At 40.8% G+C, this 22541-nt stretch overlaps 1 protein-coding gene across 1 annotated transcript; it reads right to left on the reverse strand.

The window, feature by feature from the left end:
* Positions 1-645: 645 nt before the first annotated feature.
* LOC117552838 (protein inscuteable homolog) lies at positions 646-11281 on the reverse strand (the record flags this gene model as incomplete). The annotated part of the gene is made up of 5 exons (XM_034226503.1): positions 646-771; positions 7633-7746; positions 9445-9568; positions 9669-9721; positions 10915-11281. Coding segments are annotated over 5 exons (784 nt in total), but the record flags the coding sequence as incomplete, so codon positions are not given.
* Positions 11282-22541: the final 11260 nt, after the last annotated feature.

Below are 22541 nucleotides of genomic sequence, written 5' to 3' on the forward strand. Positions count from 1 at the left end.
CCCCCACTTACAGCGCCCATCGTACAGGGCAAATGAAAACCGGGGTGAAAAGGGTGTTACATTTACTTAATTATGAATGTTGTTACATCAAGACTGAAAATTAGGATGAGCACCAACGGTCCAAAATGTTTGTTTCCCTCCCAGAGCTACCAGCGCAGCCCCCCCCCCCCCCCCCCCCCCCCCCCCAGATCTGGCGCCCTAGGCGACCGCATATGCCAAAAACCGGCCCTCACTGTACTTTTACCATATTACATAAATATAGGATTAAACTACATTTCTAGCTAAAATAACAAAAAGTGTGTAATGATACATATCGTGCTAGCAAACAATATATGTATCGTGGGTTTACAGAAAATAAATTGTATTTGCAAAACCTTATTACCCCTCCTGTTTCACTGAAAACATAATTAAGAAACTTAGAAAGATTATCACAGGAAACTTGTTTTACGACCTGTTGTTGCAAACTTTTTAGGTCAGATTTAGAAAATGGATCACCAGATTATTACTTTTTGTCTCACTTGACCGTCAGGGCTTCCATACTTGTTGCCATGTTTCTCTCCATTTTAATTGATTTTCTGGCTACACAATAAGTGATTTGCATTATGTAAATCAATCTTGTCATTCATTCTTCATGAGAGGTGATACCTTGTCCAGCTGGTTGATGCCCTCCTCCACGCAGCAGATGGAGGCCACCGTCCTCAGAGCGTGAGCGTACAGATCTCTGAAGCGGTCCTGCCTGCAGATCTTAAACAGGGACACCACGGCTCCTTCCTGTGGGGGAAGAAAGAGTTATTAAATAAATGTTTCTGCATTAGAATAGGTCCACAGTGCTTCATAAAACTGCACTGACGCTAGATACGATACGCTCAGGTCCCACAACAATAACAAAGTCTTCAGTACAGCAGAGGCCTGTACTACGAAGCCGGATTTTCGCTTAGCGGGCTAACTTCAGGGAAAACTCGGGGTTTCCGGTCCTACGAAGCTGGTTCTCTTTTTAGCAGGCTAGATCTCCATGGTAACTTATGCTGTGCGGCTAACCTGCCCCGGAGCAGGTTAGGTTGCAGGCTAAGAGCTCAACTCAGTGAAAGCACTGCCTGCTGACCAATCAGAGCTCAGTGTGCGGAGTTTAAAGCGATCAAGTCATATTACAGGAGAAAGGAAATACAGAAAAGCTGCCGTTGCAGGAAAGACTGCCGGCAAAAATCACCGACTGTGTGAACGTGAACATTAATAGAATATCACCTCCCATGTTCAGAGCAATCTGACTATTATAACATTAGCGTTAAGAAAGCTTTCTTAAATATCTGCCTCAACATAAGTAACCGGATCAAAGTAAGTGAGTGCAGACTTCGATGTGTCCCATTATCATTCATATCACATCCAGTGTTTCCCCTACCATTGTCTTGGAGGGGCGCTGCACATCGCCAACGGGGCCCCGCGCCCCCCCTGAAATTGAAGGTGTTTTTAAAAAATCTGCAAAAGTACTTGTTAAGCGTAAATATGAAATATAAAAAATTCTTGGATTATGATTATTGATGCATTCATGTGTTCATCACCACAGGTACATTTGGAGCCAATTGTAACTATGTTGTATACTGCTGCTGGATATCGTAAACCTATGAGGATACTAATATCTACTTGTTTAGTTGACCTACATTTGTTATAGCTAATAAAAGTAACTAAAGCTGAGAGATAAATGCAGAGGAGTAAAAAGTGCAATATTGTCTTCCGAAATGTGATGCAGTAAAAGTTTAAGGTAACATAAAATGGAAATACTTAAATAAAGAAATACTCAAGAATCTCAAAATGATATTTAAGTACAATTTTTGAGTAAATATACTTTATTACATCCCAACACTGATACTCTTTCAGCAGCTTCCACAGGCCTTCCATTAGGCATCATAACATCAAATGATACACTGTAAGTCACACTCAGCTCTCGTCTTGAAGCACGCTTGATTGTTTGAAATTATATCAAATTGCTCCTTGCTGGGCAGCAGGTCCTCAGATGTAAGCCAACATCAGCAGCCGGTTTAAAGAGTCCAGGGGACCCGACATGACCCATGGATTTGGCCGGCTTTACTCAGCGAGGCTGCCAAACACAGAATCTATGAAATGCCTCGCACAATTTATCATGTCAGGTAAAAACCACCAAGATATACATATTTCATAAATGGAAAAGCTGAAAAAAGATGCCTATAATAGCTGAGCATTTTCTCCTGGATTATGGTGTAAACAAACAGAAATAGCTCCATGTCTACGCTGAAGCACCCCTCGGACGGAAAAACACTTGCAGGTATTGCATTGTATTGAGCGTGCAGATAGATAGAATTACCAGGAGGAAGACGAAGCCTGTAACTACCTCCATTATCCTAATAAGGCCATTATACAGGGCCGGCATGTCTCATATGCTGCGGGCCATGGTGTCGGGGCGCTCAGAGACTAATCATCCTGCTGTGAGCCGCCTACGCAGCTTTACCTGGAAGAACTGCGAACAGCGACTGCTTTCATTAAACCTTTTGAAACTCCAGAGAGGTTGTTGATCCTGTTGTTATTCTGTGACGCAGGTGTTGGTTTAGATTGAGGTAAATACTGTTCAGTGAGTCTGTGGAGAATCTATAGTTATTTGGTGACAGCGCCACGTTTGGTGTCTTTGAATGCAACGTTTATATTAGTTTTAAAGCCTGCTACTCCCAGGTATCAAAGATTTCCAACGCTGCCTAACAAGAGATCAAGTCACACCCATCAAACTGCATTTAAATAAACAGTTGATCATAATGTACGGTGGCTAACAAGTGAAAATGTGCAATAATGACCCAAAACCTTTCCATTAGGAGGAACATGAAACTATGCAAATATAAAAATCGAATCGTTAAATAATAATGGTGTTTCCTTACGTGTTTTTTGTGGTAAGTGCATTGTGTAGTTACAGTAGCATGTTTTATGGAATGTAAGCGATACTTGTACTTGTGCAGGATAAGGGTTGTTTGCATGTGAAATAACGCAGTAGTAAATGAGACGGATTGTAGAATACTTTTGCTTCAAGACTACTTTTTTAGCATTAAGCTACCTTACTTTATCCACACTTAAACCGAAGTGGATCAGAGGATACATTTGACGTCCAGTCTGATTACCACACAGTTTTATTCATCAGTTTGTATTTAAACTGCCTCTCTGCTTGTTTCATCTTCACAGACTTTCTGCTGCGGTTCCTCCTCACAGATCGCTGGGCTCTTCCCACTTAAACAACTTTTAGTTTCCACTGACTTCATTCTCATTCCTTCAATGAAGCCAAAAAACGCATTTATCCTCACACCCGTGCATTTCGGTACTTGCTGCACTAACATCATCATCATCTCCATCCGTTTGTTTGCATGTGAAGGCCGAGACAGCGTGTCATTTCTTTCCATCTCATAATAATCTGAACTGATCTCACAAGGCGTCTGCAGGTTCTTGAGGTAGTTTACTTCTTGATTTTTAAACAAAAAAAGTAGTAAGTAAACCTTTTAGTTTTTCAAGGACCTAAGATAAGATAAGATGGACTTTTATTAATCCCTCGTGGGGAATTTGTTTCTCTGCATTTGACCCATCCTAGAGTTAGGAGCAGTGTGCTGCCATTTTGAACGGCGCCCGGGGAGCAGTGTGGGGAACGGTGCCTTGCTCAGGGACACCTCGGTAGCACTTGTTCTTGCCGGGACTTGAACTGGTGACCTTCCAGTTGCCAAGCCAAGTCCCTATCGACTTCGCCACCACCACCACCTCGTTGTGTTTGACAAAAGGTTGGTGGACAAAGCAAAAATCATAATGCTTGTTAGAATAAGAATAACACTTGCCTTGTGCGGTCTCATTTAAGACAGAGGGTGAAAAGAGCTGCTGCAGCACAGGCAGTATGAGAACATTCAAAGAATGGAGACATGTCTCAGTAGATGCGAAAAATACAAATATGAACCTGAAACTAAGCATAATATTTAATCTTTAAAACATTAGTCATCAATATATCATTGTATCATATATTGTGTGATTTTTAAGAGGATTATTAAGTCTGAATAATAACATTAGAAGACCAGGACTTGTTTGTAGCACCACAATACCTCATTTAGATATTCCACCGATCATGTCCATGTTGCATTTCCGGAAAGAAATCACTAAATGATGCATCGCTGCTCTCCATCTACGTAGTTTTGACGACACACTGCTTCTCACCCAGGCCTGAGTTATCGCCACATCATGCTCTCACAACCTGCGTATACAACTTTCAGAGCAAGGACACACACACACACACACTTTTAAATCAGTATCTGTCATGACGGTGTGTAAACTCTGAGACAGCAAACTCCCCTCCACACCGTGACACGGTCGCTCTGTAATATCCCAGCTGCTGTTAGATTTATGGGATGGCACACAGCTCGGTATTAAACACCGTCTAATCATTTACATTTTTCCTTTTTAGTATACGCTCTCACGCTTTGTTGTTCCTCAACATATTGATCAGGTGAAAATGAAAATCTACCTGAAAATGTAAATCATTGTTTGTATAATGATTATCTCTGTGATATAAAAAGATGTTCTGGTGAATTAGGAGCAAACTTTAAAAGCTTTTTTTATATTTTGTCTGCTTTGTCATTATGACTGGGTCATCAAATAAAGGACGGTGTTTGAACGGCTTGTTCTGTCCTGCTTGTTAAACCAGATGCATTTCATTCAGTCACAACATTTGGGATTAGTCAGAGTGAGAGAAACTGAGAACTACAGAAAAGTGCTTTATGGATCCTGCAATAATATAAACCACACATACATTATGAAGAATACAATACTTGTATTTGTTCCTATGAATGAGACGGCAGATCTCACGCACCTACTTTGTTCCCTCGAAGAAAGTGAATATTTGATTTACATAGCCAGAAATATTGCAATAGAAGGCAACTGCTTCTTTGTCATTAAATATAAAAGGTAATATTATTCAAATACTATGATTACAGCAACCAAAATAGTCAATTATACAGCTTTAAGTATTGAAATCTTTAGTTCAATAAACACTTATTTAGTTAAAGTTTGAGTCATTTTTAAAGAGGACATATTATTCAAATTTTCAGCTTCATATATGTATTTTGTGTCTCTTCAAAAAGCTCTTCATTTTTCTCATACTGCCTGTGCTGCAGCACCTCTTTTCACCCTCTGTCTGAAACCAGAGCCCAGTCTGCTCTGATTGGTTAGCTGGCTTACGGTGTGTTGAAGCACTAACCAATAAAAGCACCTTGGTGGGAACAGGGATTTTACCCTTTGCAGAACATACATGCACAGAAACCTATAACACACTACAGGAAACGGAAAACCACAAAAAGCAGAATATGGCCTCTTTAAATCTTCTACAAAACCCAGTCGAAGACAACGACCCTTATGTGTTGAAGTGTTAGCAACAATTAGGACCTGCCGTTAAATATCAATTTAATTATAACACAATACTCAGATTTTCTCAGAAGCTGCCACCGCCTCAAACTGTCTGGTATCCATTACACTGTTCTCATCTGGTTCCATCACAACACTGTTATTCATCTTTATTTCTCATGCTTCACTTCCACACATGTGTGTACCGCCCTTCTTCAGCTCATCACTCTCTAAACACTGGCTATCAAGAGAAGAATGACAAGAAATATCAGGAGCCAAACATGTAACGCCTCATCGCAAGTTTTTAAACAAATGCATGAGTAAAGTTAGCAGGCTGTGGAAAATAATAATTAGTGAAGAGCTTGGATATGAACCAGAGGATACACACTTCTGTGTGTTTGTGAGTGTGTGTGACAGACTGACTGGTGCTAGTTCATTAATTCAGACGCAGGTGGAGGATGTTTTGTTTTGGGTATTCATTAGCAGTCATTGGCAGGTGCTGCCGACGCCTCTCTGAGGGCTCACTCTGTTTTTTAAGCTTTTCAATTTAGCGAGGTACATGTGCAATACACACCATGATAACAGTTGCAGACCTAAAATGTGCAGTTATTTATGAAACAATCGGACCTCGACTAAAGACTGAAGTAAAGAAAAACAGCTTTTATTTTTGTTGTTGAACGTCGTTTTTTTTATGGCTAACCTTGAAGTTAGCATTGCAATGGCTTCCTCTACAGAAAGCCAATGGGATATTTACCAGTGGTGAACCGTCAGGGCCTTCAAGGTATTCAGAGAATACCCTGGAACACTCAGATAAAACAAACAAAAAAATCGATTTAATTATATAAATAAAATGTAATAAATGTATATAAAATGAATAAATGAGAATCGTATCTGTGTTGTTGATCTGTAATATTACAGTGTTACGTTGATTTGTTTGTCCTTCTCGGACCATGCTCTACGCATTTCAGTGGTTTTGTGTTAGAAAAGAAAGCAACCAATCAGATCTTGTTCTGGGTCTCTGGGTAGAATATCCTTCAACCAAGGTATTCTACATCCTTGATCGAATGCCCTGGCCGTTGCACTGAATGAGAGCGTTCACTTGGACTGTGTGTGTGTGTCTACAGAAGGTCCAGTTGTGATTGACACGGTTCGCCACTGATATTTACATTATGGAGCATGATCCTCTACACATAATAACACCACTTTGAGATTTTTGAAGCATAAATGGAATTACAAGAAGTAAAAGTTAACGTGACATCTTAACGCTACAAACTACTTTGTGGTCGATTGACTTCATGTCAACACCGCTAAGCTAAAGGCGGCTAACATTCGGGAAGATGACATTTAATAGTCTCATTTAGTTGTTTGTTGGCAACCATCGTTTTTAAAGACATAGAAGCTTCATACAGTACATTCACAAGTGGGGTATTTACTGATGTATTTGATGTCGTAGAACAAACATCAATATCTCTTAAGCTTATGTTAACCATAGACCTTATTTCAGGCTTCTAACTAAAAACGAATTCAAGAACATCATTGACTTTGAGACGAGGAAACTGGAAGTGGTAGAAATGCTAACTCATAACCAGGTTTTAAGAGTCATTCCTGCGCCAATCTACAAGAGTAAAAAAAAAAGAAGGAGAATGAGGGATATAAAGGGAGGTAAGAAAGGCGGAGCGGATTAAAGGGTAAAGACTGAGCAACCTGCATTCGTGACCAATGCTCACTCCTAATGGGAGCTGGCAGTATTGATCTGAATATCTGGCAGCAAAACAGGTGTGTGTGTGTGTGTGTGTGTGTGTGTGTGTGTGTGTGTGAGTGTGTGTGTTATCCCCTGTGTGTGTGGCCCATCAGGAAGAGCCTTATCAAGAGTATCCTGGAAGCAGTCGGTTAACTAATGGCCAATTGAGACTTGCTGTCTGGTCTACCTCGTCTTATCTCAGAGTGAAATAGCTTTTTAGAGGCGTGTTCAAAGAGATAGCTGCAGGTCTGAACTTTAGCAAAAGGTGAAGCTGATCATAAGAGGGGTGTGTCTACAGGGGTGGAGAAGTGATATCAAAGGAAGCTGCTTCTGCCAAAGACAAGGAGGAAGGCTAGTGTGAAAAATCTCAAATCTAAGAATATAATCCATCATGCCGCTGACTTGTCTCTGACGTCAGGATCTCCGACCTCACAGGGTTTTTTTGCATGATGAAATGCGTCAGTGGTTCATCGCAGACGGAAACATTTCATCCTGTCAATCAGTACCTTGGCGATGATGCTGCAGAGCTGCGGGCCGTCCTGTGTGAGCGACAGCAGGTTGCTGATGGCGCTGCCGATGGTGTGCACGCTGTCCGAGGAGTCGATCTGTTTGATCAGGAGCTGGAGGAACATCAAACAGTGTGTCATTTTCTTTATTAAAGGTCACTTATTGTGTAAAATCCACTTTTCCATGTCTCTTCTACATCAACATTTGTCCCCTCTTCTTCATGTCTCTTCTACAGCAACATGTGTCCCCTCTTCTTCATGTCTCTTCTACATCAACATGTGTCCCCTCTTCTTCATGTCTCTTCTACATCAACATGTGTCCCCTCTTCTCCATGTCTCTTCTACATCAACATGTGTCCCCTCTGTGGAAAGAGACTCTGAAAGTTTCAGGAATAAAGATTCTCTCTCTTTTTGTCCTGATCCATTTACATAAAAACCTGTCTGAAAATGAGCTGATCAGATTTTGGCCACTTTATGATGTCATAACGATTTGTTGGCTTGTGTGACCATTAGCCAATCAGCAACCCCCCACCTTATCACCTGAATCTCCTCTTCGAGCACCATTTAGCGCATTCACACCGCAGTACTTTTCCCACAAAGGTTCATGAGAACTTAGTCCATCAGAACTCTTTAGTTCTCATGAACTAAGTACAGATCGCGTTCACACCAGAATAAGTTCCCTGAGGGAGGATTAGGCAAATGAAGCCGCTGACGTCAATTCTTCTTCTTCTGCTTTGGGTTTACTGGCAGGCCGCAAACAATTTCACGGCGTGTACTGCCACCCGAAGTCTCCGCCGGAAGTCCATGGAGTTGGGGAAGGCTTCAGCTGAAGCCTTCCGAGTAAATCGTCAGAACGCCGACACCTCCTCATCTCCACCGCTCCCATGTTTTATTTTGTGTTGCCATAAGTTAGTCTCTCTGCGTTTCTGCGCTGGGCTAATGCTAATGCTAATAATGCTAATGCGAGGATAATAAAATGTCGGCTTCACAAAACGTTTTTGGAGTTTTACGGGGCGTAGTTTGCAATCCGCCCAGCCAATCAGACATAGGAACCTTTTTCTCCCACAAAAGTCCCTGCTCTCTAGCAGGGACAGAAAAGGGGGTAAAAAGGTTCTCATGAACTCATTTTAGTTCCGGATTTTTTTGGTGTGAACGCGACATTTCAGAACTATATCGGAAGTAAAGTGGGAAAAGTACTGCGGTGTGAACGCGGCTGTGGTGTTCTTTTTAACCAAATCTCTCTCAGAGGGGCGTGGGGAGGGGCTCCTTATTTTCATCTAAAGTAACAGACAGAATCAGCACTTTTGAAACAGGGCTGAAACAGAGGGGATTATGGGTAATGCTGCAATGATCTGTTTGGTGTTTGGAGCCAAACACTTCAGAGACATGTTCTGTATATATCTGAGACCCTGTAATATATGAATGAAAAACATTATAATAGGGGACCTTTAATAAACCTAGTATTGCAAATCATATTGTCAGAAGCTGTTTCAGACACTGCTGTGGGATTTCTCTGTCATCCAGGAATCTTTCAAATGGCTTTAGGACAAATGTTTCGATGGTGAAGAGGATAAAGATAAACTGTTGTTTCCCATGGTGCAGTATACAGAAATGTGTAACAGTTGAAGGACTTAAAAAGGACTTGAATTACATTGTTATACACATGGTTCTTATTCAACATTATTCCCACCGAATGATGGGAAATCTGTACTTAGGAATTATATTTGAACACTTTCTGGAGCACATGTGGAGGGGCTCAATGTCGATACAGAATACATATATTGGGTCAATATTTATAATTACGTCACATACCCGGATCTCGTTGGCTAAAGCCATGTCGATCATGTTGCTGAAGGAGTCGCTGACGTCGGTGAGGATCTCGTGGATCGCCTCCCTCATCGACTTCAGGAAGAACTCATCATCGGTGTGAAGGCACCTGAGGGGGAGGGACGTTTTGGACATTTTTCCACATAAACGTCTTCTTTTCCCGGCAATAGTATTAAAAAGAAAAGTATTTTTGCTGTTAAAAGTCTTACCTCTCCGTGATATTGGTCAGCTCCATACACTTGTCCAGCAGAGATTTCTCATACTACCCCAAAAGGAAGAGAACAAACACATACAACTGTGATCAAATGCATTACGGCCCGTCCACACAGCGGCGTGCGTTGAAGCTTCCAACGCTTCTGCCCATTCACTTTGAATGGGGTGACGTCACTTTTAGCCGAACTGCATTGTGGGAAGCGACGCGGAGCATTGCTGGCGTTGCTCGCTTCAAAAGTTGAGCAATGTTCAACTTTTGACGCCTCGGCAGAAGCGTCAGCCAATCGAATAATATGCCAGTACAAGCTCTAGCCAATCAAACCGCTGCTTGTGTGTCAGGGGCGGGAGATTCATGTGATTGGTCGTTGGTCGAGTGTCAGACACGCCCGCCGGCAAGCGTCAACGCACGCCGCTGTGTGGACGGGCCGTTAGCATCAACATTTGTTATCTTTCAAATAAAACTTTCGACATTCTGATCATTGACATAGCTAGATAAGTCCAAAAACGTTCAGGAACCTAATATACACTCTCAATCAAACCTAGGATTGAGAGTGTGTGTAGACTTAAAACTGTATTTAGCAGTGACCAATTGATTTTCTATTCTTAGTGTGATGATAAGCCAAAGCAGAGTATGAATGGATCGAACTCTAAAGTTAGACGTTTTAATGTAACAGCATGAAAAAGTCCTAATTAAATCTTAATTGATGTGTCAGGAAGTCTCAGTGCCTGATCTGAAGACTTCACTGCATATCTTCGCCTTTGTCTTATTTTGAAACATTGATTATTTTAAAGCCTTGAGGACCCAAAACTGCTTTTATTTGTGGTATTTTTATTTTCTTTCTGTTGTATTTTTATTTATTTGTTCACTCTTTCTTATCCTTTTAATAATATTCTTGTGATTTTATTTAACTTTTAGCACTGTCATTCATGTTTGTTAATCTATAAAGCCCACTGAGTCAATCGTGTTTTGGGATATTGGGCCATATAAATAAACTTTGATTTGACTTCTTCCCTGTCAGCACTTTCACCACTTTGTCTTATTTTGGAACATTGATTATTTTTGAGGACCAACAACTGTTTTGATTTGTGTTGTTTTTATTGTCTTTCTGTCTTTTTATCGTGTCCATTTATTATTTTATAGCACTGTCATTCGTGTTTGTTAATCTGAGGCATCATGTTTTGTGATATTGGTGTAATTAAATACACTTTTTCTTATTTGACTTCTTCCCTGTCATCACTCACCTTCTGCATCTCAGGCGGTGTGTTTCGGGCGGCGCTGTACTCGTGCACCAGCGAGCGCACGTGGCAGTTGGCCCTGACCGCCGTGCTGTGGACCCTCTGCCAGCGACCCTTCTCTAGCCGCTGGAACATCTTCCCCAGCTCCGTGCTGACCACCAGCGCCCGGCGCAGCAGCGTCTGCAGGTTGTTCCTCGCCACTTGGTCGCCTCCCCCGACCCCCGAGGCCACGATCAGCTCCCCCTGCTGGGCGTCCTCCTCCACCCCGATGGGCTTGGCCTGCAGGACGCACATGCACTCCACCTCCGTCATGTGGCGCAGATCCTCCATCCAGCGCTGCACCGAGTCCACCTGGAGGGTCTGCATGCGGGTACTGTGGGAGAAAAACACAGAAAAATATATTTATATATTTTTGTTGTTTTTGTATTCAGGATTGTGGGAATGGGTATTTAGATCTCTCTGTCTGTACACACAAACTGAAAGATTGACAATAAAGTTGACTTTGACATCTTTACGTAAACTTTGCGCTTCTATTGGCAAGTGCTCCAACTTATTGTGAGTGATAGGCTCAGGGGCGCGACATCTCTAAGCGGCACAACAGAGCCAGCCAGCTAACCAATCAGATTAGACTGGGCTCTGGTTTCAGACGGAGGGTGAAAAGAGGTGCTGCAGCACAGGCAGTATGAGAAAAATAAAGAGCTTTTTGAACATTAAAGCATGGAGACAGTAGAGGCACACAAAACAAAAAAGTAAGCATAACTGTACAGTATAAGGTAACTTTCATATTAAAGTGTATTCGGTGTGTTTATGTGGATCCATGGCTGGTATCAAAATGAGGTTAAAGTGAAACAGACCAGAGCTGCATGCAAAGAAAGTTTATATCGTACTTCTGAATTGATTTGCAAGCATACAATTGACATTAATTGACTGTACAGTTTCGGGTGCTCATTATTGATATTAAAATGACTGCACAAACAAAACCACTTTTGAGCAACATGAACTCAGCATCACACAGACTCTGAGATCCGGGAAGTGATGACTATCCTGCCGATTAAAGCTGACTAAAGCTTGAAGTGATTTATGTGAGAAAACCTTAATCATCTTTGCCGCCTCCACAAGAAATAACATGCTTAATCAGGAGAAAGTGAAGGAAGTGGTTACTCGTAAATTAGGACAATGACGGATCATTTAACTTAGCAGTGCCACCCTTCTACTCTTTCCACTTTTTTTTATTAGAAAGTATAGGTTTCTTCCCAGGCAGAAAGTTAGCATAACTACATGATGTGCCAATGAAGTTACTTAAATGACTGTTAAGCTATTAAACTGTATACTGTTCTTCAGGGCCGTCCCTCCCTACAGGCCGACCATGCAGACTGCGTGGGGCCTCACCTCGCGGAGGGACCCTCATCTTGCGGAGGGTGCCTCAACTGAGCCGGAAATGCGGCGCACCTATGCGCTTATGCGGCGCAATTAGTGTGGTGCGGTACGGTTTCGCTGCTGCGAGGCTCCACTAGTGCCCCCTCCCGTCGACGCTCGCAAAACAGAGGGCCTCATCATAGAACTTTGCGTGGGGCCTCATGTTGGCCAGGGACGGCCCTGCTGTTCTCACATGTCATGTGTGTGCTGACTGTCTTCCAGGGACTTTGGCCTTTTCAGGTTATTTAAGTCGACTGAGATAATGTATGTATCCATGAAATGCATATTTTAGACCAAATGGTTGTTTTTGTCAATAGTTTGCTGTCTAACATAGTTGATAATGTCTTTTTTTGTTTACATCTATCTTAAGTGAAGGTCCCATTGAATCAAAACTAACTATACATTTTAAGTGGAAAATCTGCAGCTGTAATCATTGTGTATATCGTATTATATACCATTGTAAAATGAAGGGTTAACAACAGGAGCTAGCTTTGATCGGGGTCAATTACAAAAACATTAATCTAAGAGGTTGTTAATTTAAGGTTTCAAATAAAAGGAACCCCACAGCTCATAAATGGTATAAAAAATGCCGTGTTTGATACGCACGCTGTACAGTATGTGAGTCTATAGCTCTTCTCCATAATGCGAATAAAACCCACACACATTCCATTTATGCCACGCGATATAACTGCAGCGCTTAAACCACCGCGGCATCCCTAAAATCAATGATGTGTACTCAAGGTCAATTATCCGCAGATAACTGCCGGCTGCACACTTGTTAATTTAAGCATTTCCCCGAAGCCCTGAGGGCGGCTTTAACAAAGAGCTGCGCAGAGCGAACACTCCTCCACACGGCAATCCCCCAGCAGAAACCTAATGAAGGCAGGATTAAGGGGGCAAGCCAGACCCTGCACCCTGAGGAAGAGCCGGAGAGTAACTCAGTACTTTTACTGCAGTACTCTTCTTAAGTACACATTTGAGGTACACTGAAAAAACTGAACCGTTGACTTTAATTGAATGTATAATGTCAACAGACCTCTCATACTTATCTATATATAATTACTTGCTTTATATTTTGTTTTTGTTATTATTCATTTGTAAATTTAACATGTATATTTTCTACTTTCTTGTTTATTTCTAGTCAACTTAATTTGTATTAAAATACAAATATTATTGTCTTTTTTGCTTCTGCAATGCAAACATTTCCCAAATTGGGATCAATAAAGTAATATCTTATCTTGTCTTAGTTGAAAGCAATAATATTAAGTTAAGAACCTAATCGTTTTTATTTAAAGTTAATATTATTGGGTTAGGGATTAGGGTATGTATTAGGTTACAGATTTTTACACATAAAACCTATGAAGAACTTTTAAAATAGGATTTGTGTATGTAGATTAAACTATCCAGTATTACATTATATATAATTACACCTTAGACAAGGAGTGGGTTGACAGAAAATGAATTGGCAACCATTTTGCTCATTGATTAAGTATTGTTTTGAGTCAAACATTTTCAATTTGGAGTTTAAGTACTTTTACTCCAAATACTTTAAGTATCCTGATCATACTTAAATATATGTACTTAAGAACCATTCTCATAGCAGTACTTCTAATATCCTCCTGTGTTTGAGTCAACACTCTGGGAAGACCCTTTAATGAGGATGATATGTGCCCTCTGCCCTTTGAGGGAAATGGCCGCTCATTAGAGACATTGGGATATTGCATTGGTATTGAATATTGGTTGTTATTTTTAGGAGAAGCATTGTGGTTGTGTGTACGCTCAAAAACAAAGATTTGTCATGGACTAGCAACAGCCGACGTCATAACATAACATCTCCAGGTATTGGGTTTCAGCTTTTAGCCGTAGCCGGTTACACAGGACGAAGCCACAGCTCCAATGATGTCTAATCCACCATCAAACCACAGTGAGGGCAGCTGCTCACTGAAGAAACTCATTTAGGCTTTTATTAAGGTCAGAGAAAGGTCTCATTTAAAGGTGACGCACATTAGCTCACATGAGATGAGAAGAAATACATTTGCTCCTCTTAAACTGACAGATTTACACAGGTTTATTTGTATTTCAGGTGGAAAAGTATGTGATTATATCTTAATTTTACACAGAAAAACATAAATTAACTTTTCCCACAACGTAGAACACCTGCGTTATATTTTTGAGTAATATTGAGAATGAAGCCCTAGAGCACACACTCAAATTCCCTTAGTATATACTTATATACATTTGACATTCAGTCAATCATCTGTCATTGAGGAGGTGGAATAACAATGGAAATAGAGGAATCTGAATAAATCACCCTATATTTGGAAAAGGATGAAGATGTAATAAGCTGTGAATGTAGACGGAGACAAATATTGACACATACAGGAAAGAAAACCCCCAGAAAGCGTATTAGGTCCTTTTTTAATATGGAGCTTGTTCTGCTAATTGTGAAAATGGATAATGGGTTTTTTGTTCAATAGGCGATTAACCCTCCTGTTGTCTTCAGGTCAAATCTGACCGATTTACCACTTTCATCAATCATAACTTTTTTGTTTTACGTTCGATTGCATTAAGGCTTTATGATATCCTTCACAGTAGACATTTGAACATATACAATTGCTGATCACCACTTTCATTGAATTTTGGATGATTTAGTCAACTTTGTAACACCCATGGTGTTCCCACCATAAAGAAAAGGAATTAGTAACCATCCGGATCAGATAAAACACACACACACACACACACACACACACATATACTGTAGCATGTATACATCACTTCAGGGGACATTACATTGACTTACATGCATTTCCTGGAGACTTATCCTAACCTTAACCATAACCAACACATGCCTAACCCTAACCCTTACCCTTAACCTTACCCTTACCCTAATCCTAAACCTAACCAAGTCTTCACCCTAAAATTAATGATTCCCCTCATGGGGACCTCCAATTTGTCCCCATAAGGGAGGCGAGTCCCCACACGTGACTGTGTAAACAGATGTAGGTCCCCACAAGTATAGTAATGCTAGGCCACACACACACACAGACACACACACACACACAGAACAATTTGACACATTTCCCACTCTTTTGTGCCCATCCCCCCACATGGATCACACCTGGCACACGCAATACATGTTCAGTGTCTGTTCTTTGTATATTTACTAGTAGTGCACAATAATTATCGGTCCGATATTAGGAATTATGACGTCATCCCTGATAAACCCGATAACAGTATTAATAGCCCCGATAATATACAATATATTTTTTGGGTAAAAAAAAAAGAAAAAAATACTGCGGTGTGGGTGGATTGGGATGAGGGGCGCTTGTTTTTCATTCGGCTCCCGTTTTGCCAGTACTGTGGTATTAGTGGTTTAGGAAGAGGGAGAGTTCTTCACAAATCCAGCGCTCCCTAACTCATGCCTGGATGTGACGTAAATGGTGTGCGGCCGTGAAGCCAGGACAGTAAACAAACATGTCGCCGGTAGTATGGGACTATTTCAAAGTTTCAGAGTTAGATAGTTCGCTTGCTATTTGTATTAACAAATGCAATGCAGAAGTTCCACGAGGAGGGAAAAAGGCAACGAGCTATAATACTTCCAACCTGATTAGTCACCTGAAACATCGCCATCGCTACGATGGTGTGTTAAAAGCGTACGAAGACGCCTGCGCTGCTAAACCACCAGGTGTGCAAAAACTACAGGTACATTTAATATATATATATATTATATTATTATCGGTATCGGTATCGGTCTTGAGAAGCAGGAAGTTATCGGTATTGGTATCGGTTTCAAAAAACCAATATCGTGCATCCCTAATATTTACTGCAGTTTTTCATGTATGCCAGTAGTCTGATACAATATGTATAGTTTCAAAGGGTGTTAAATTAAATTTGGTGATGATTAATGGTTTTTGTGTTAATGTAATAGCAGTTAAAACAGGACTGGTCAAATTTGACCGTGAACACCAAAGTAAGGGGGGGGGGGGGACGACGACGAAGAGAATAGGAGGGTTAAAGGCCAGAATTTCAACTAAACGTTATTTGCAGATTAAATGTACTACTACAGTTTTTTCTCACATTCATTCAAGAGACATTGTAAATACCTCCAGTTCTCCATATGTGTCTTGTTAGCAATGAATCACACAGTGAACAACACAATGACTCAAACTCAGAGTCAAGTCACCCACAAAGGAGGAAAGTGATCAGCAGTCAGTGAGGAGGAGTTGAAAATCATCTTCCTTTACAATGCACCCAAACAAACCCACACCATGTTTTCGTGTATGACCAGACTGGATGACACAGAAAGGAACATTTTCTATTATGCTTATCAGGTAGTGTGTATTTCCCAATAGACTCAAAGTGACACTAGCTGAAATGGGGTAAACAAACAACCGAGTGAATCAAGCAACAGTTCTTCATGACACTTAGACCTATCAGACCTATTTCAAACCATTTTCCACAGTTATATAAGAGCAGCGCATAAAGACGGACTGGTCTTGATTTACACGGCCATCAAACCACAAAACGCTCCCTCACCAGCGGGGAGAGATGATAAATAATAGGCTTGTTTTCCAAAGGAGGGGAAGCGGTGCTCTTCAGCTCGCAGGGAATCACAAATATGTCCATGCAGGGTCAGCTCTATTATCCCAGACAGGGATCCTGTGGAGATGAAGATCACTCCTCTTCTTCATCAGCGGCTGGCTGTCAGGAGCAACAGCAGACAGGAGCTGGATCAAAGCAATGTTTTGTTTTAAAAAGTTGGTACTAAACACTTTGTTGTGTTAGAATTGGAGGCAGCGGTGGAAGAGGAACTCAGATCTTTTAATGAAACCTGAAATAAAATGTAATTCTCACCTAATTTGCACTGAATTAACTTGCATGGGGTTTGTGAAGCAATCTAGCTTTTGTTCCCAGTGAAGAGTTCTTGATCCTGCTCAGCTGGAAATAAAACTTTTATGGTGTGCAAGAACTTTGGGTACTTTAAACATGAGAGAGGGGGGGATGGAAAGTACTGAGAGATGAACTAACACGTTGTTGGCATTGCAATAGGACACATTTCAACATCTTTATCCATACAAAAAGGGGAGGGCCACGTGTGTAAATAAATGGAAAATGAATCAAATCAAATCAAGTTTTATTTATATAGCACATTTATAAACGATTTTTGGTTGAGCCAAAGTGCTACATATAATAAAATTAGCCTACAGTAGAGACACTTTACAGCAAATACAACAGCACAGATTGTTCAGAATATCAGTATGATAAAAACGACACCCTCTGTCCTTCAAATCAAATCAAATGAATCTGAAATTGTTTTGGTAGAAACATGAGGAACATGCAGAGATGTGTCTGCAATAAAGGAGGATTTCTGTTCAGATGTCTTGTTAATGTCCTCAGTTTCTGTCGCCGTGTGCTCACTCTTCCTGCATTACATCAAAAAGGATAACTTGAGCTTCCCATGTGCTTAATGCAGTTGTTCTGCTGGATGAGTCACTCTCTGATCACCGTCTGTCCCTGAACTCAACTCCACACTTCTGAAAGGGAGATGACTGCTGACTACATTGATAGCATGCTTTAAAGACGAATGTTAGTTTGTTGAGTGAGAGTTCAAATATGGACTATTTTTACTGTTTTATTTTGGATTGATTAAAAACACAATGGACTTGTGGGGCTTGGTTTCTAGACACATTCACACTATTAAGTGCCAATTCCAATATGTTGGTTTGTTTGTACACTCGATCATGCAAACATTTTCAACGACATCCCAGACACACACACACACACACACACACACACACACACACACACACACACACACACACACACACACACACACACACATATCATGTATACATCACTTCAGGGGACATTCAATTGACTTACATGCATTTCCTGGAGACTTATCCTAACCCTTAACCATAACCAACACATGCCTGACCCTTACCCTTACCCTTACCCTTAACCATAACCAACACATGCCTAACCCTAACCCTAAATCTAACCAAGTCTTCACCATAAAATGAATGATTCCCCTCATGGGGACCTCCATTTTGTCCCCATAAGGGAGGCCAGTCCCCACACGGGACTGTGTAAAAATATTTAGGTCCCCACAAGTATAGTAATGCTAGTCCACACACACACACACACACACACACACACACACACACACACACACACACACAGTCAGCACAATGGAAAGTTTAAGGAAAAAATACTAAGATGGGCTTATCTGATTATTTTGGTCATATCCATTTTATATATTAACTATCACTTTCTAACTAAATATGTTCCTAGCAGACGGCACATGTTGCATAAAAATACATGTTTTTTTTAGGATGGCGTGCTTGCTAAGGCAGTGGCTTGTCTCTGATGTGATATTCCTCCAGAGCATCAAATGAAGGATTTCCTATTCCTCAAAATGTAAATAATACTAGCTTTCAGTGCTTTTTCAGAAACCTTCACTCTGGGACATCCGGTGTCACAGAATCACCAGCTGACAGCTGAGGGAAACCCCTCGCCGAGCAAAGACATGAAAAACACAAAGTAACACTTGATGTTTCACAAAGAAGGACTTCCTACAGAATCCCTCATCACAGGATGTGAGTCACTTTGTTTGAGGCTAAAAACAGCAACAGAGTTCTCGCATGAAAACACACGTTGAGCATTCATCTCCTCGCGTGTGCTGTCTGTGGGACATTCGACTAATCCTATCATGCGCAGTGAAAGTCACATGTTTGCACAACATATCAGCGCTCAGTGTGGAGCAGGTTTGAAACACCTGTTGTCACTCAGGAGAGGCCGTTTGTTGTTCAGGGGTGGCTGCCCGTTACTGGGCTTGTTCGACATGTCACAAGAGGCTGTAAGCGATTCAGGAACACTTACACTTCATAGATCATGAGCCCATGGTTAAATAATCCTTCTCTTTGGTTGCCCACTGATGTTTTGAGTTAAAGTGGAGTCCCCCTGTGTGCCTGCAGGTTAGTCCGGTTTAGTGGAAGAGTGTGAAATTAACATGTCGTAAAATACAGATTACAGACGTCATTATGGACTGTAGAGGAAAACGGGGAAAAAGAAGAAGGATGTTTTACATTAAGTTTTACATTGAGCAGGGTTTGGTGATTGATATAAATGTGATTAAGATCTAACAATTCACACACACACACACACACACACACACACACACACACACACACACACACATACCATGTATACATCACTTCAGGGGACATTACATTGACTTACATGCATTTCCTGGAGACTTATCCTAACCTTAACCATAACCAACACATGCCTAACCCTTACCCTTACACAGAGAAGATATAGCTTTGTCTATGTTATATTAAATCAAAGTGTTGGGCTGTGGTTTGGACAAAACAATATAAAATGGTGTCTGATTGGGTTTAAGGAAGAGATTATGGACTTTGTATAGGACATATTGATTGATACATTTTATTTCGAACAAGTCAAATAAATAATTACAAAACAAAAAAAATGTTGCAGTGCATAGTCATAAGAGACATTTTAAAAAAATGACATTTACAACAACAACAGCATTAGCAACATAAACAGTCCCACATCTAGTGTTCGACAAGGAGTGAGAAGAAGTATAATTTATTTAATCTCACCCCCTTGTCCCTAAATGATTTATTTATAATCTATAAATAATTATGATTATTATTAATTATTATTTGTATTATGATTATTAATCTGCTTTACCTGTTGATTGGCATACAGTATATACATATACACATATGTACATACACATATATGCACATATACACACCTACATACTCACACATATACACAGTCAAACACCCTCCCCATCCCTGTACCTGGAGAAAATAATGTCTCTGTATTTCCTCTCGACCTGGTTAATGTCTGGACATGGCTTTAGCTCCACATTCACACTGTTCCATAGTCTCACTCCACAGGCTGAGATACAAAAGGTTCTTCTGGTTGTACGGGCCCTATACATACACCTCATCAATTAAGTAAGGAGATAATGGGCAGACTAATTGGAATACCAATTTCAAGCAGCTCTCATTAAATCATTAGAGTGATTTAGTGACTTATTAACTTTACCACGATGACCTGGCTTCCCTTTAGCTTATGTAAACATATTTTTAAGTGAGAGTGTTTTCCAAATACTGCACTTAACCTCGCTTTATTTTTGATAGACTTGCTAGCAGACTGTGGGTTTTGATCCTCTATGCAATGGCTTATTTAACAAATAAATGCACCCATGATACAGTGCAGTGAGTGGTTTGGAATAGAAAACCGTCACAAAATGTTTAATATGGACATCTGGAATGTTCCATCATCTGCATGCAGGCCAAGCAGCTTGTTTGGAAAGGAAACAGTGCAACATGTGTTCGTTTTTTTATATTATTATTTCTGTCTTGAATCTCCGAGTATTCTCCGCACATTTTTCTGATGGAAACCATTCAGCTGTCATCTGCGTATCAAAGCCTGACGCCTGATGTCACTTATGAACAAATGGAAATCTCTCTCGAATCCCACAGCTGAACCACAGTCCAGCGGAGAGTGAATGGAAATGTGGGCAGAATGAGCTGCGAGGTTTTGAAGACCAGACCTTTGAGGCTTTGGCTTCACTAAAGGAGGAAACAAGGACACGTTTGTCCCAGGAAGAATTAAATACAGAGTCAGACAACCAAATAGGATGTTAATGCATCCTATTTTGCTTAAAAACCAGAATATTGCTAGCTTGAACTCATAAAACAGCTCTACTGAAAAGTTCTACAAAATGCTGCCTGACTGTAAGAGCTGACAGATGAGAAAATGGTTAAAGCATATGGCTAATAGTACTTTTAAATGGGTGCAAGTCACGCCTTGATTTTCTGGGGTCTGTGCTCCTCCCGAAGTGTGGTAAGGGGATATATTGTGGCCTCTGACTGGCAGAGTTCAATCCTGGCAACGAGGATCGGACATCTGACTCCCAGATGTGTCCGACGGCCTCTTATGTGCAGCCAAAAGCAGACTCACCTAGAACGGCACACTGAGTTTTATTCTCTCTTGTTCTCTTTGTCTGTGTCTAACCAACTATAACTCATTTCTGTTTTCCTTTGACTTACCGCCCTCACACATGCAAGATTACATGTATCTACTGCAGACACACGTGGAAGACATTATACTGTGTAGACGCTTCTCTTTTTCAAATGAGGGTTGCACAATAAATCTAAATGTTATCAGAATATATACGAGGTAAAGCTGGTGTAAGCTAAAAAAAAGTAAGAGCTGGCCTAAAAACTGTATTTTTCAGACTTAAGGGGGACATAATATGCTCCTTTACAGGTTCCTACTTCTATGTTGTCTCTATGTGACATGTCTCCATGCTTTAATGTTCAAAAAGCTCTTTATTTCTATCGTACTGTCTGTGCTGCAGCACCTCTTTTCACCCTCTGTCTGAAACCAGAGCCCAGTCTGCTCTGATTGGTTAGCTGGCTGGCTCTGTTGTGATTGGTCAACCCGATTAGAGATGTCCCGCCCCTTAGCCTGTCACGTAGGGTTAGGGTTGTGTTGGAGTTTTGTGAGTGTAGTCTAGTGATGTCACTATGTTCAGGAAGTAAACAAAGGTGTCCCATGGAGGCGTTTAACATCACAGGAATGAGAACAACCCCTAAAATCCCCAAAGGGATTATTTTTGTTTGTTCAATTGTTCTCTGAATTGTAACATTCTTTCCTTCACATCAGCAAACCTTCCAAAATGTCTGCATGGCCCAGAAACTCACCAGAAAAGCATGGATGTACAGACGAGTGACGACACATCTGCTAACCTACGAACAATAATAATAATAATAGATTTAATTTGTTAGCGCTTTTACAGGTGCTCAAAGACGCTTTACAGATATAGTGAAAAGAAAAGAAAGGAACAACAAATAAATATATAGTTAAAGTTAAAGTCAAATAATACAAAAATAATCACACATTAAAAGCCATTTTGAAGAGGTGAGTTTTTTGAAGGTGGTGAGGTCAGTGCAGACTCTGATGGCAGCCTCTCTCCGTCTGTAACCTGAGGCCCGGATCGTCCAGCTGATCTGTTGTGGAGATGTTTGTCAACTGAGTGCATGTGTGCGTCGCATCTGTGTGTGCAATGTATTTTTAATACAATTGAGTCATTGGCTCTTTCATCAGTTGATTTACTGAGCTGCACAAACGGGATGTTTGTTTGTGTAAGTGGGACAGACAAAGAAGAGCAA

The sequence above is a fragment of the Gymnodraco acuticeps genome, unplaced genomic scaffold (assembly GCF_902827175.1).
Source record: "Gymnodraco acuticeps unplaced genomic scaffold, fGymAcu1.1, whole genome shotgun sequence".
Classification (NCBI taxonomy): Eukaryota; Metazoa; Chordata; class Actinopteri; order Perciformes; family Bathydraconidae; genus Gymnodraco; species Gymnodraco acuticeps.